Below are 14,727 nucleotides of genomic sequence, written 5' to 3'. Positions count from 1 at the left end.
GGCTGCAGCCCTGTGAGGCTGCTTCAGTAAGACGGCTCAGCCTTCCTCCTGTGTCTCTCCCAGTGCTGGTGTGGGCAGGACTGGAACCTTCATCGCACTGGACCGACTCCTCCAGCAATTAGACTCCAAAGACTCAGTGGACATTTACGGAGCAGTGCACGACCTAAGGCTTCACAGGGCTCACATGGTCCAGACCGAGGTAAGAGGTCCAGGCTGAGGGACACAGACCACGCTCCCTGTCTCCCTACCCCAAAATGTCCAGGGTGTTCATCGGACAGGGGCAGGCAACTATGACTCAGGAAGAGAAAGAGGACTGAATGAAGATGTTTTGTAGGCCTTGTAATTTTAAAACAAATTTCAGGGACCTTGAAGATGATGTGTACCCTTATGTTTACAGAGCCAGCTGCCCATCTTCTCTAGGTGCATAGGAGGAAGGACGGATTTTTGTAGATCAGTGCATTATACATGGGGGACAGACCAGGCTGGTCCATCTTGAAGGTCTTTTTAAGACAGGCTGGTGGGTGAGCGCAGGAACTTCGTTTAGTAAGGAAGAAGCAGATTCCCATGTCGTCCCTCCTCCCTTCCACCCTATGTCTGGAGACCCAAGGGAGTGTACGTTGATTGCAAAGGATAAATGCTTCCGTTTGCATAGTCCTTTGGCACTTGCAGGGCATTTTTGAACATGTTATCAAATTTTCACAGAAAAGCAGATAAAAGAGGTATTATTTTCCATTTCCAGGCTAGAAAACTGAAGTTCAGAGGCTAAAGGGCTGGGCACAGCTATGAAATGGCTGAGCTGGGATTTGAACCCTGTTCTAGACAACCCCAGCTAAGCCCTAAGCCTCAAGTCCATTGCCCCACAGTCTCAGGGTCAGATCTGTGCCCCCATACAGACCAGACTTGTCATTCATTCCCCTGCGTAACTGCCATGCAGGTTCTCTTACCCCTGTGTTTTTCCAAGTAACTGCAAAATCCTCTATTAAAAAAAAACAGAAACAATTCCCATGGTCTAAAAGGTAAAAAACTCTACCTGCCTGCATATCCTCTCATACAGTCACAGCATGAAAACCATGCAGGGGGCGGGCTGTGTAGAAAGGGGGTGTCCTACAATAAGCCTCCCCTAAGCTTTGTTGAACCCACTTTTCCCAAAACTACCTTGACTGTGGATTCTTTTCTTGTGCAGCACATATCGATATTCTGCATAGCTCATGTGTTTGAACACATCTGGGAAAACACTGGTGTCATTCCTCCAGGAGGTAGCGCCCACACGTGGGATCCTGTCACCACCATTGCTTGGGCGGGGAGTACTTCCACTGTAACTATACAGTCTATTGTGAATATTTTCATTATGGAATTTTGTAAAAATACATGAAAACTAGGGGAAATTGTGTAAGGAATTTTCAGGTACTCAAACCCCTGCTTCTGTACTATCAGTGCTCTGTGTTCTTTTTCATCTACATCCCACATACAGTTCTCCTACCCCATGATCTCACTGAAACAATTTAAAGCAAATCCTACATATCAAACACCATTGCATCCTTAAATAATGTATGTGTGTGTGTGTATATTCTTTTTAAAGTCGTGACCACAATACCATTATCATATCCAACAATTTTAACCATAATCCCTTAATATCATCTAATACCCAGTGTCATTTAATATCCAGTGTCTAAATATCCCTAAGTATCTAAAAATTACCTTTTATACTTGGTTTGCATTAGAATCCAAAGCTCACACATTGCATTTGGTTGAAGTCTCTTACAAACTTTTTAAATCCATAATAACCCTCCCTCCAATTTGTTTCCCATGCCATTTATTTGTTGAAACCAGCTCATTTGTTCCATACATTTTCCCATTCTGGGTGTGGCTGACTGCTTTTCCATGGTGGTAATGTATTCCTCTATCCCCATAGTTTTTGTCAACGGGTCATTAGATCTAGAGGCTCGATGAAATTCAGGCTCACTTTACCATCAAAATGCCTCACGGCTGGTGCTGAGGTACTTCCTGTTGGGTCACATCACTTCCTGTCTGTGTCTCTCCATGCTAATGAAACTGGCAGTGACCATCCACTGTAATGTTCCCCATCAGCCTTTTCATCAAGACCTTTCAGTGGTTTGGGCAGCCATTGATGACTGTGGCTGACTCTGTTACTTCATTACGGGCTGTAGAATTATATCACGCTGTATCGTTGTTGTTATCCTTCAGCTTTCTCCTTGTGACTGTGAGCTCCTATGGGCTAGGAACTTGTTTCCCTTCTTTCAATCCTCAATATTTTTTTGAATCTGTTAAATGAATGAACAAATATCCTACAATTATGTTGCTAAAAATCAGCATCAGTGATTCATTATTAATGTAGTGTCATTTCCACAAATGCAAACCATACTTAATATGTAATTTGGGAAAGAGGAGGTGATCACGTTGTAAGTAAGTGTGTGTCCAGGCCCCTTAGTTATTGTCAGAGGTTTCTGGGTCCATGGGTCACTTCCATACACCTGCCCACAACTCTGCAGACACATTCTGGTGCAGAGCAGGCACTCCCTACTGTAAATGCCCCTGGCTGGCTTGAGGGCAAGCACGATATGCCAGTGCTCTCTCTTCCTTCCTCCTTCTCCCGGGATGTAAGTCCTTCTCCCAGTCCTCTTCTTCTCCTCCTAACCTCCTGAGGATTGTATGGCTCTGACTCCTCAGTGTTAGAGTTCCCAGAGATTTTGCCTTCAGGCACTGCTCTTCTCTCTCTCCATCTTCTTTCTTTGTGATGTCTTCCACTTGCATGAATTCAAGAACCATGTACCTGGCTCGTGTTTCCCCAGTCTTATTCTCCTTCCCCAGCACTCATCTAAGTACCTGCTTACGGACAGCTCCACCTGGAACTTATAGTCATCTCAGACTCAAAACCCTCAAACCTGAGCTCATTATCCATCTTTAAAGAAAGAAACAATAACAAGAAAAGCACTCCTGCTCTTGCTCCTTCCAGCTTCAGGAAACAATGCTGCTGTCCATCTGCCCTCCATGCATCTGCCCAAGCAATGATTGCACGTCCTTTCCTGAGGTTCCCACACTCAAGCCAGCACTGAGTCCTCCCGGTTCTCTACATCTTCTTGACCTAGTCTAACCTGGCCCCCAGGGCCCTTGCTCAGCCCTGGACTGACCCCATGGGAGAGCAATAACCTCGGAGTGGAGCTCCTGCCTCCAGCTTCTGCCCTAACAACTCTTTGTCACCACTGCCCCAAGCAAAGTTTCTTAATTTCTAATTGTGTCAACTCCCTGCATTAATATCTTGGAAAGCTCACCATTGCTTTAAAGCAAAGTTCAGACTCTCAGCCCAGTATACAAGACTCTTCATAACCTGGCTCCAACTGACTTTTCCAGGTTCGTGTCAGAACATGACCCACCCCCATTGTTATACAATCTGCCACAATTAAGAAAGTTTCCCCCAACCTGGGCCAGAACCAACTTTGGTTCTTTTGATGATAATAAAATAAGCATTGTAGTAAGATAGAAATTTTCTCTCTCCTTTTTTTTTCTCTATGAACTCATGGGGGAAAATATGTTCCCAGCCTGGGGCAAATTACCTTTGAAACCAAAATCAGTCAAAGGGAGAAACTCATTTATTGCTTACAAGCAGTTGTCCACTTCTGCTTGCCCATGTCTCTCACAACCGGGCTGCAAAAAGGGGCTCCACCCAACCTTTCCAGACCAGATACGCCCTCCTTCCCCATGTAATCACCTATTGATATGGAGATGAATTACTTCTCTCCACCCCTTGGAAACACCTGTTGATATGGAGATGAATTAAGGCCAGGCAAAAGATTCTCGAAATACTGCAATTTTATCCACACTCTGTCAAACAAAATCCCAAACAATACCCAGATATCGCCTGTCTTGTTTAACTATTTGCCCATGGTGGGCTTCCTTTATAGTCTCAGAAGCCCTGGTCCCAGAGCTGAGGTGGCTCACTTGGTCCTGAGAGTGAGCACAGGTGGTGTGATCCACAGCTGAGCCAGAGGAGGCAAAGAAAGAAGGACATTCCGACCCCTATGTTACTTGTCTGTGTCCTTGGGGGATAGCCAGCCTCTCAGCTTCATTCTACCTTATCTGGGCTTCAAAGGGATGTGATCTTCACAAGTTTTAATAAATATATCAAAGAGCAAGAATTTTTAAAACAAAGAGGCAGTTCCATAGGGTATTTTCAAGTGTATCCCTCCTTCTAGCTTGCCTTAGGAGAAATTTTCAGCCTGGCTCTAGGAGAGACACTGAGGAAGTAATCACTTCTCAAAGAACAATAGGTGATAGTCACAGGCTGTCAATCTCATTTGCTTCCCATGAGGAGGAAATAGTGGGATTTTGGAGGAATAAGCATCTCAGTGCCCATTTGGGGGGATTGTCCTGCGGGTTTCCCATGACCCATATACCTTTCATTTTAGCAGCACTAGACTTCTCACAGCTTCCAGAACATACGTGTGCCCTTTCATATTATTTACATCACTTGGAGTGTCCGTACTTCTTTGCTCAGATTCTTACAAATGTCATCTTTTCTCTCTAGTTCGATATTTCCCTTCTTACAAAATGAACCTGATGGCTGCTTCTTACATATGAAGCTTTATGCACAATTGTATCTTACATTTGTCATTTTGTAGATATTTGTTCACATACCCACCTCTTTACTAAACTGAGCACTCAGGAGCCATGAAAGACGACAATTCTATAAATACCATCTAATACTGCAACTGTTACACTACAACTGGTGGTGAAATTGAATAGAACTGAGGCTTCACAAGTCAGAGAAAAAAATGATCTTTACAATCTGAGGTTCATAAATTAGAGTCCATTAAGAATAAAGTGGGAAGCACATTAACAATCTGAAGATTTTAGTAGTAATCATTTTCAAAGGGACAGTCTACTGAGAAAAGGAGAATTTAAATTTAAGACAAGGAAAATTAATGAATATTAACTGGTTTCAAAGCCAATGGTGGGTTACTGTTGAAGAATTTATTAATAAGATGTAGCACAGGGGTACTAGAGCTCAGCCACAGCTGAACTCTTAAGTTCCCAAAGTAATATCCCAGTAGGATTGAAAATACGAATCATGCTTTGGATGGGAGGAAACAGGAATGTGTCGGTGTATATTTGGTGAATTGTTTTCAAGATGGCAAAAAGAAGCTGTCTATACTAACCACTATTTTCAGAAGAGTACCCTGGAATTTTCAAGATTGGGGTCACATAAAACAACCACATACGAGTAGGGTTTCTGAGCAGAAATGCAGAGACTAGCTAATATTAGCTAATATTAATGCAGGCCTCATTTGTGATTGATGTGTTCCTTTAAAATGTCTGAATCTAATGATTATTCCAAACCTACCTTATGAAGTCCCCTTGGTTGAGGACCACACTAGCCTCCTATCAGGGGCAGTGCCTAGAGCAAACCCATAAAAATAAATACTTGCTCATTTTTAAAGATCATTGGTGATGGAAGACCTTATACTCTCAGTTGTATCTCAAACCTTTAAAATACTCCAAAGCTGACCACACTAATGACCTTAAACATGGGGACCAGGAATGTTTTTCAGTATCCATCTAACAGACAGCAACAAAAGTCTTCTACCCTTGAATGGTCAAAGGAAGTTAGCAGTAGGCGAGACCGTGGCCTCCTTGTTTTATAGACAGGGAACTGAAATCCTGAGCCCGCAACCAGGGCAGGAGGAGGCCGGCCAGAAGCCCAGTGTCCCTCTCGTGCTGCTGTGATCTCCGGCCATCTCCTCTGTGCCTGGGCTCTGAGCACTTGCTGTGTTACCTGGCGGGGCCAATGCCAAGCACTGAGGTGGCTCAGACATCCATCCATTAGCTCGGCCTGAAGGAAGGAAGGAGGCCCAGTGCACAGGGTCAGCTGCCTGTGGAGCTTCTGCTATCAGTGGAGGTCTTTGGGGTGTCCTAGTGGTCACCAAAACACTGGCTTCTCTATCTTTGCTTCTATTTCATAATTAATGAGTTCCCAGATGATTAATAGTGACTGTCTGTGACACTGTGTAACCATTTGTAGTTCCCTGCAGTCAGCCAGCATCTTTGAGATTCTTCCTGGTGCCAGACTTGGAAGCTGGGCAAACCAAGATAAATAAGACACTAACCTTGCCCTCAAAGAACTGACAGTCCAGTGGGGTCTGTTGTGCATGCCCCCTTTTTCCCATTCCACTTGCAAAAGAGAGGGAACAAAACAGTGGAGTACACAGTGAAAAGATTTTTTTCATTCAACACTGCAGTGAAATTAAGATTCATCTAAGAAAACTGGTGAAGTATAAAGAATGTGAATGTGAACCCTAGGATCAAATCCTAGGGGCCCATTTCTTAGCTGTGTGAACTTGGATCCAAGTTTCTTAACTTCTCTGAGTCTCCATTCATATGAATGATTATATCTGTTTGACAAAGTTGTCAAATTAATCAAATGAGATAATTTATGTAAAATGCCATAAATCATTCATCTATTTAAATTTGCTGACTATATAGGCCCCCGTCACTGTGGATGTTTTGTGACTCCCTCGACTTTCTTATGCTTGAGAACTTGCCTTGCCCTGACATGTTTTCTGCTTTTTCATAGTGTCAGTATGTATATCTACATCAGTGTGTAAGGGATGTCCTTAGAGCAAGGAAGCTACGGAGTGAACAAGAAAACCCCTTGTTTCCAATCTACGAAAATGTGAATCCAGAGTATCACAGAGGTAGGAGTGTTTTACTTTGCTAACCTGTAAGTTCATCTATCAAGGACTGATGAATCTGGAAACCATTAATAACGTAAAACCCCTCCAACATGCACCATCCATTTCTTCTATCCAAAGGCCCTCACAACGTGGCAACAGGGAGGAGAGGCAGAGTGGGGAGGGGACCCCCCAGTGGGGCATGGATGTCCCGTGGTATCGCCTCCCATCTGGCCTAATGGGTCCTTTATTAAGGACTCTGCCTAACATTTCTTTTCTAAGCAATCAGGCTCATCGCTGGGGAGGAAGTTTTAAAATCATAACTGGGAATTCAAATTGTAAAATTCCCTTGGAGAAGAATTTGGCCATATCTATCAAGGTCCTTAATATGGTCTTATCTTGTCACCTAAGTACTGAAAAAGCTTTGTGCATGATGATTTTCACAGCTAAAAGTCTGAGTGAAAAAAAACTAAGTGCTTAACAGTGGGAGACTAAGTACACCATGGTGCAGTCACTTAATAGAATATGATGCAGTCATTACGAGGGATATTTTTGAGGATATCATAATAATATAAATATTCTTATAAATAAATAAGAAAAGCAGACTGTAAAACAAACAAAAACAATACACGGTGGGGGGAAAAGACACTGGAAAGAAATATACCACAGTAGTAAAACAGATTTCTCTAAGCAGTAAAACAATATATGATTCTTCTTCTATTTCATGTATTTTCTGAATTTTCTAGAACAAGCATGCACCATTTTTTATGTGAAAACGTCAGAAAAAATGTATAAGCTTTATAAGGCACTGCTTTGAGTAGACAATAATTACCTGACAAAAGAAAGGTCTTCATTCCTTTTCCCACTCTGGAATATTATTAAAGTCTGATTTATTACATAGATGAACTGCAAATTTGAGATTATATTCAATCAGTTATCTATTACTGCCTAACAAAGTACCCCCAAACTTAGCAGTTTAACTCAATGTTTATTATCTTACAGTTTCTGTAGATCAGGAATTTACAAGGGGCTTAGCAGGGTGGTTCTGGCCCAGGGCCTCTCATGAGGTTGCAGTTCAGACCTTGACTGGGTGTACAGTCATCTGAAGGCTTGACTGGGATGGCAGATCCACTTTAAGATGCCTTGTTGAGATAGGCCTCAGTTCCTTGCCATGCGGACCCATGTCCATCTATAAATCAGTTCTTTTTTTGGACAAACATTATTTCAGAGCTATTTTATCTCCATTTCTAAGTGATCCTCAATTTTATTTAGTCCTCTGCACCCTCTATACCCACCCACCTAGCCAATATGTTAAATACTAACTAATCTGTGAAGTACAGATACATGAGCAGGCTGCTATTTAAAGGGGTCCTTTGTAAATCCCATAGTCCTTTTGTATTGTAAATAATTATCCCCTAATTTGTCTGTGCAGTAAATTAAGGTTTTCACATGTCAGGTTCTTTAAGAAGCTCCAGGATAGAGGTAGCTCTGGGGGGTGTTGGAGGTTCCTTTGTCTTGTTTTGACTTGTTTGATAGTCTTTTTTTAGAGTAATTTTGGGTGCTCCTGAAAGAAGCTGACTATGGGATGGCTGGCTTCAAGCATCTGAAAGTTTTGGATTTAGGTCCTAACTCCAAAACTAACTAGCCGTAACAGCCTTGTGAACTGAATGAGTTCCTCTGCCTCTCTGGGCCCGTGGGCCTCTCTATAAAGCCGAGGGAGATGGGCTAGAATCATTAGTCCCTTCCAGTGCTAGTAATCTGTGATTCTGAATGGAATGACCTGGCTTCTACAGGGATGGTCTGATCCTATCTTGAACTTTAGTCATTTCTGCTAGTTTTTTCCATTTGTGATTCTCATAAGCGGAACATGCAGCTCTGACACACCTTACTGCTGTCTCTAATTGCAGTGTCCTTCCTTTCAGACCCAAGCTTTTCAAGGCATTGAGAATGTATCTGAAGATCTCCTGGATAAAAATCATTCACCTTATGATTTTTTTTAAAATCTTGCTTCATGCCCTACAGAGGTGCCAGCTATTTCTGTTGATACTATGTATAATTTATTAATCTGGAGAATTTTAAAGAATTTATATAATTTAAGGTAACAAATTATTGTACATAGTTTTATTTTGTAGTTTCTTCTGTAAATATGTATTTTTCATAATGTTTAATATTAAGCTTTATATAATACTATGTTTCCACACTAAAGTATTCATGTATTATTCTGGGTAAACTGATTCAACCTGTATGACAGGCCAAGCGGTAAAATGTGTGTGGAGGAGGCTGTAGCAGCAATCCCATGGGCTGTGGTTTTTATCTGAACAGGCTAAATGGCAGGGCTAGAGAAAGCATACATACGGCTGGCTTTGCTGCACTGCTGTCCTATGAGTCTTTGAATCCAGAGATGAGCTAAATGCTATTTGGACAAATGTACCAGTCAAACAAGCATTGCATGGAAGGGATTGAGCAGCACCAAAGCTGAAGTAGATTGTTGTCCGGAAACTAGTCAGTCTGTCCTCTTTCTACAACCAGAGGTTCAAACCAGAGTGATTAGGTCAGTGCCATGTCACTTGCAAGTCCAGGATGTGGGGTTGAAAGTTCTGATAGAGGACGATCCCAACAGAAGTGATGAATTCCTTCTCTCAAGGGGGAAGCCACCTGTACCCCTGAATGGAAATATAGTCTTCATGCAAAGTACCACACACAGTGACAGGAGATTATTTCACAGCGTTCTCAGTATGTTGTGTGAACACACATACCCATAGTGTAATGTATATGTGGATAGATGTACACTCACTCATCTTTGTCTCATTTTCAATGGGTTACATTCCTAGAAAAGGCAAAATTATGCCAGTCATACTTGGAAGATTGTGGTGGAAGGCTATACTCCTGATCAAAGGACCTAATTTCAACATCTTTAGAGCAATGCCAACAGACATTATATATGGTTAATTAAAAAAAACAAAAACAAAATCTCAGTGGTGCTTAGTACAAAATTTTCCAAAAGACTCTTTTAGTAAATCACTGAGGTGAAATATCAAGTGGTCACCTTAAGTTGCATTTAATATAAATTGCATTTAATATGAAAGGCCCTATATACTCTACCAAGTTTATCTCCAGTATTTGTACCTGCTTTGACTATAACAAATCTCAGTGAGTCAGAAGAGTGGGCATTGCCCTCCTCAAAGTCTAGTTCCTAGGGTCTTCCTGGGGAAATTTTGGAAGGCTTCTGCATGGAACCCTCATAACTTCCTGAGAAATGAGCCAGGAACTTTTGCCTTTTTCTCACTAGAAATCTCTCTATGATAAACTTAAGAATTAGAGATCAAGTTTGTTGATCTTACAGCTTCATTTGCAGAAAGAGTGCATTTCTTCTCAAAGTATATATTTTTGCTACATACCATAAGCCCCTTAAGTAATATAATGAAGTAGCTGGCACACTAATTGAAAACCATTAACTATATCTGAAATAGTTTTTTATAATTATGTAAAACTCCACCCAACTGGAAGAACTTCCAGGGCTATTTGAAGTTTATAAAAATATGAGAAAACTTGATGAGAATGAATGTGAAGAGTGGTAAAGAGGATTCCAAGTTTTCATAGCTTCATGGTGCTCAACGTTCTTGTGAAATGACAGTGTCAGGCTCTGATTGTGTTTCAGGGAACTAGGTGGATCTTCTAGAAGTGAAAAGGACCAACATATGTGTAAGTGTGGTAGCTGTACCACCAGGGAGAGAAACGAGGTCAGAGACTGATGAGATGTGGTACCTACCAAGAACAGCTTTCCCTGCACTAAAAAGGAACAAGCAAGAGAAAAAACAGAATTGTAAACTCCCATTGCTGGGCACAAAGCACTTTAATACATGAAAAGATACATTTATTTCTTTTCATCCATTCAGAAAAGTTTTAGTACATGCTTGCAACCTGCTAGGCACTGTCCTGGAAACTATACATTACTCAATAAAGAGAATGCATCACAATAATAAATTTAGTATTGTTACCGTTTTCACTTAAGCTTGAAAGAGGGTCTGTGGGAGACAGTGAAATAACTGAGCATCCAGGGAGTAGCAGCCTTCCACAGGCCACACGCCGGCTGGCAAATGCTAATGCTGTGTCCGTAGCAAACCACTGCATCAAGGAGAGAGAGCAATTAACTGCACAAAGAATTAAAACCGGAAAACCCTACACTAAGAGTAAGAGTAAATAGCACTCCCCCCCCAGGCATATCTGGGGTGGAATCAGTTATGGAAATGGACATGACAAGGGAAAAACTATACATTCTTCTAGTCTACTCCAGGAAGTATTTATTCCTACCCTCCACCTGTCTAATTTTAAATCTCCTTAGCAACGGATATTTCACTACCTTCCCTCCCACCACTGCCAAAGACTGAATACATAATCTAGTTGATCTACTTATTAAATTTGGGAGGGAAAAAAAGGTTTCCTTGACACCCAGCTCAATTGGATGTATTTTAATGTAATCCCGTCATGTGTTAGGTCTTTGGAAACGCTCCGTTTCCTGTCACGATGGGCAATCCTGTCTGTGCACCTGTGCGGCACACTCCAGAAATCAAGTGTTCAAAGTGCTTTTGAGCTATTGAATCTTGGGAGAGTCCATCTTGCATCTTAATAATTATTTATCCAGGTTATTTATAATTAACTCCTTTCATCTCTACTCATTACATCAATTTCATATTATCATTCCATTGTTCTCTGGATAGAAGCCAGTGATTCAGCTCTTGGGTCAGATTTTTCAAAGGCTCATCTTCCTATCTGTTCTGGCACACATTTGTCCTCAGCGGATGTTCCTAATTCGCCATCACTTAGCAGTCTGAGGCCCTCTTTTTCACCACTTGTCCCCTTCTCCCTTTTGAATACGTCTGCTTTCCCAGTGAAATGTGATTGTTTTTTTGTTCATCTCCTTATACCCACCCGTTGGTATTTTTTAGTCTTTTCTGCCTTAAGTAAGAGATGACCAGGATTTCACTTTTAAATACTAAAATGGCCAGAGCACACAGACATCTTGGGGACAGTTTTACTTTATTTGGGTCTTTAATTAATTTTGCTATTACCTCTTGGAAGAAAGCCTAAAATGACATGTGAAAATAACATGAAACCACTAAGCAGATGTCCAGCAATGCAAAAATAGACCTCACATGTTATACTTCACACTCTGATTCTCTTGCCTTCATGTCTCAGGATCCAGTTTCTTATATTAAACACTCTCCTTCCCTTTTGCAAGAAAATTATCAGCCTTATGCTAAATTCTCATTCAGTTAGCTTTCTGGGTCATTGAGGTTGGAATCCTAAAATTCTAAGCCCACCAGATCTGTAGAATCTGAGCCCAAGTTCTTGGGTGCTCTAGAATTTTAGTTCATATACATGAGGCAGACTAAACTTGACCTGGTGAAAGCAATAGGTGATTAGCTGCTTGTCTGAGGTGGTGGCTCAAGGGCTTTCCAGGTTGCACTTTATTGAGGAAAGGAAATAAATTGATCAGCCAAGACAGGGTGGCAAGAAGGAATGGCTGATCCTCACCCAGGTGGCTGTGAGCAAGCCCTCAACCTAACCTGAAGAATCAGTGTGGAAAAGGCTATCAGCCCAAACGCCCTGTTAGGTTTCTGAGTATGTTTGACCTGAGGTTTTAAATCACAACAAGTATACAAAGAATGTTTCACATCAAAGGAAATCAGCAAACCACGACTGCAGAAAGTTAGTGAAGTGATGCAATGAAGGTAATGCAAAAAGATATATATTTGAAGGGGGACTCTAACCAGATATCATCTGGAAGAGAAAATGGCATCCCTTTTGTATGTCCAGACTGTTCTTTGTTTCTATTATGACATATTATCCTTCCAGAGGATCACTTTGTGTTGGTCAGATGATTTAGTTGATTAAGCAATTGAATTGGTTTTGATTAGTTTGGGGAATTGACCAGGTATTTGACTCTATTGACCGAGTTTGGAATTCTGAGCACACTACCTAAGATTCTTATTGAAGATGATGCCTTTGAAAAGGGCCATTTTAGTTAAAATGCAGGGTAGAGTTTGATGCAGCCAAGATAATAGCAAAAATCTGTTCTGTTCTGAAAATGTTTCTAGCAATGGAAATATTCTGACTAAAAGAATACTCTTGACTTGTAGGGAGGCTCCTGAGGAATAAATGTAAGTGACAAAAAGGCATTTTATTTTTTTTAAGGTTGTCTATACAGATACATTCATGATATAAGGAAATTGTTGGTGAATGCGCCTAAAACAGAGGTTTATGTAATGGAAATTTAAAACAACTCTATTACAGATTTACCGAAGATTATTTTTATAGCCTATATATGCCAATGTACATAATCTTATATAAGGTACCAAAGTAAGTTGTTCAAACTGTGAATAATGTCAAACATAATGGATCGCCTCTAGAATATTCATAGGAAAGGTTAGCTGTGGCTATTTTCTGCTTTAAGTAATTTCTTCTAAGAAATACTATCTTTACTCCAAGATCAAGCTTTCTGTTATGTTTGAGATGCTTTAATAACTGAGTGGCTAAGCATCCCAACAAGAAAGGAGCACATGCAATTGTGGCTTTAGGAGTTTGTAGTGGAGTTGACAGTGTTCTGTCTGCAAGCTAGTGAGAGGGTCTGCAATAGCCTTCATGAGATTTCCTAGCCTCAGCCACACTAACATCTGGGTACATAAGTGTTCTTGCCTGAAGAGTCCTTGATCTCTGGTCTTCCATGTGGGATTTACCAGGTTTATAAATTCTGCAAGAACAAAGACCAAATCTTTAATCTTTCTTCTACTCCTACCTTGTAGAAACCAGTGCCAAGCCCACAGACATTCAGCGTACACTTTTTGAGTGGAAATTGTTCCTGGCCCAATACTTGGGATGTGACATAGTCAGTGTCTAATAACACTATTGTGCATGGAGAGTCATCTGGCTATTTGTGTGAAGCTTAAATAAATAATGTAAATAAATCCAGAATAGAGCACTTTGATATATTTTTAATATCGTGTATTTTTTCTCTGCAAATCTCATTATTTAAAATGGCAGTAGACGATTCTATTTTTTTCATACTATAGTACCTCCCCACAATAATGTGTTTCTAACCAACTGTATTGGAACAAAGAACTTCATTAGTCCTTCTATTTAAATTATGTATTTGCTTAATATATTTTCATATTTGTAACTGTGGTCAAAGCATCTATATAGTATCTTGTACACTTTCTCACTAGTACAGGAATAAAACTGCTGTTTGTTGAAGGGAAGTGTCTTGTCTTCTTTTCACCTGTTTCTCCTCTATCAATTTCTGTCATCCTTCTGCTCAGGAGAAAAGTCAGAGGGGCTGCTTTTCAATGAGAAAAATCTTCCAGGCCATTATCTGAAGAACATGACTGTCTTAGCCTTTATTCCTCTGAGTGCTGAGTTGGGCGACTAGGGTATCGTGTACATGTAATAGACTCTCTAGTTGACTGTCTCCACCTAAATTCTTGGTTTCAGTTTTTGCTCATTAGTAACCAGAATGTCATCTGTCCCCACCAGTGCTGTGTATCCCCAGAGGCGCTGCCCCAGCTGGATCACCGTGAGCCCTTCAGAAGCACTTCACACGTTATCGGGCAGTGTGACATTTGGTAAAAGCTGCTGGGCCTATTTCCAGAATTATTATTTTGCCCTTTTGCCTTTTTCATATTTCATTTGAAAAATCAGTGTCCTTCACAACTCCGGGGTTTCATTTTTCTACAACTTACAGAAATCTTTATTTTTTAAAACTGTGCTATAATAATAGATGTACATATAAAACCATTAAAGCAGAGCAATCCTTTTTAAAACAGTTTCTGGATTCAGACAGTTAGGTTAACAAAACTATTGAGCCTACGAAGCAGGACTTTTTTTCTCCAAAGTAGCTTTTTGAGGGAATTTACTCATAAAGAAAAAGAGAATATTGCAACTTAGCAATTTTGCGGATACATCTTCCACAGTCATTAAACATTAGCACTGCCTTTCAGTGTGCACCTTAGGGATGGACAGTGAAGGAAACCAAGACCCACATTTA

The 14,727-nt window shown here is 40.8% G+C and overlaps 1 protein-coding gene across 4 annotated transcripts in view; it reads left to right on the top strand.

The window, feature by feature from the left end:
- Positions 1 to 13,937, top strand: part of PTPRB (protein tyrosine phosphatase receptor type B) — a 122,908-nt gene extending 108,971 nt beyond the window's left edge. For 3 of the 4 annotated variants that reach the window (XM_036917636.2, XM_036917634.2, XM_036917637.2), the window contains 3 exons: positions 64 to 199; positions 6,590 to 6,710; positions 8,594 to 13,937. In XM_036917636.2, the coding sequence (XP_036773531.2) occupies positions 64 to 199; positions 6,590 to 6,710; positions 8,594 to 8,631 (295 nt within the window). In that variant the 3' untranslated portion in view covers positions 8,632 to 13,937. The remainder of the gene's footprint in view (positions 1 to 63; positions 200 to 6,589; positions 6,711 to 8,593) is intronic. The other variant, XM_036917635.2, reaches the window with a different exon arrangement.
- Positions 13,938 to 14,727: the final 790 nt, after the last annotated feature.

This window comes from Manis pentadactyla, chromosome 10, assembly GCF_030020395.1.
Source record: "Manis pentadactyla isolate mManPen7 chromosome 10, mManPen7.hap1, whole genome shotgun sequence".
Lineage (NCBI taxonomy): Eukaryota > Metazoa > Chordata > Mammalia > Pholidota > Manidae > Manis > Manis pentadactyla.
This window is presented reverse-complemented; position numbering and strand designations above follow the sequence as displayed.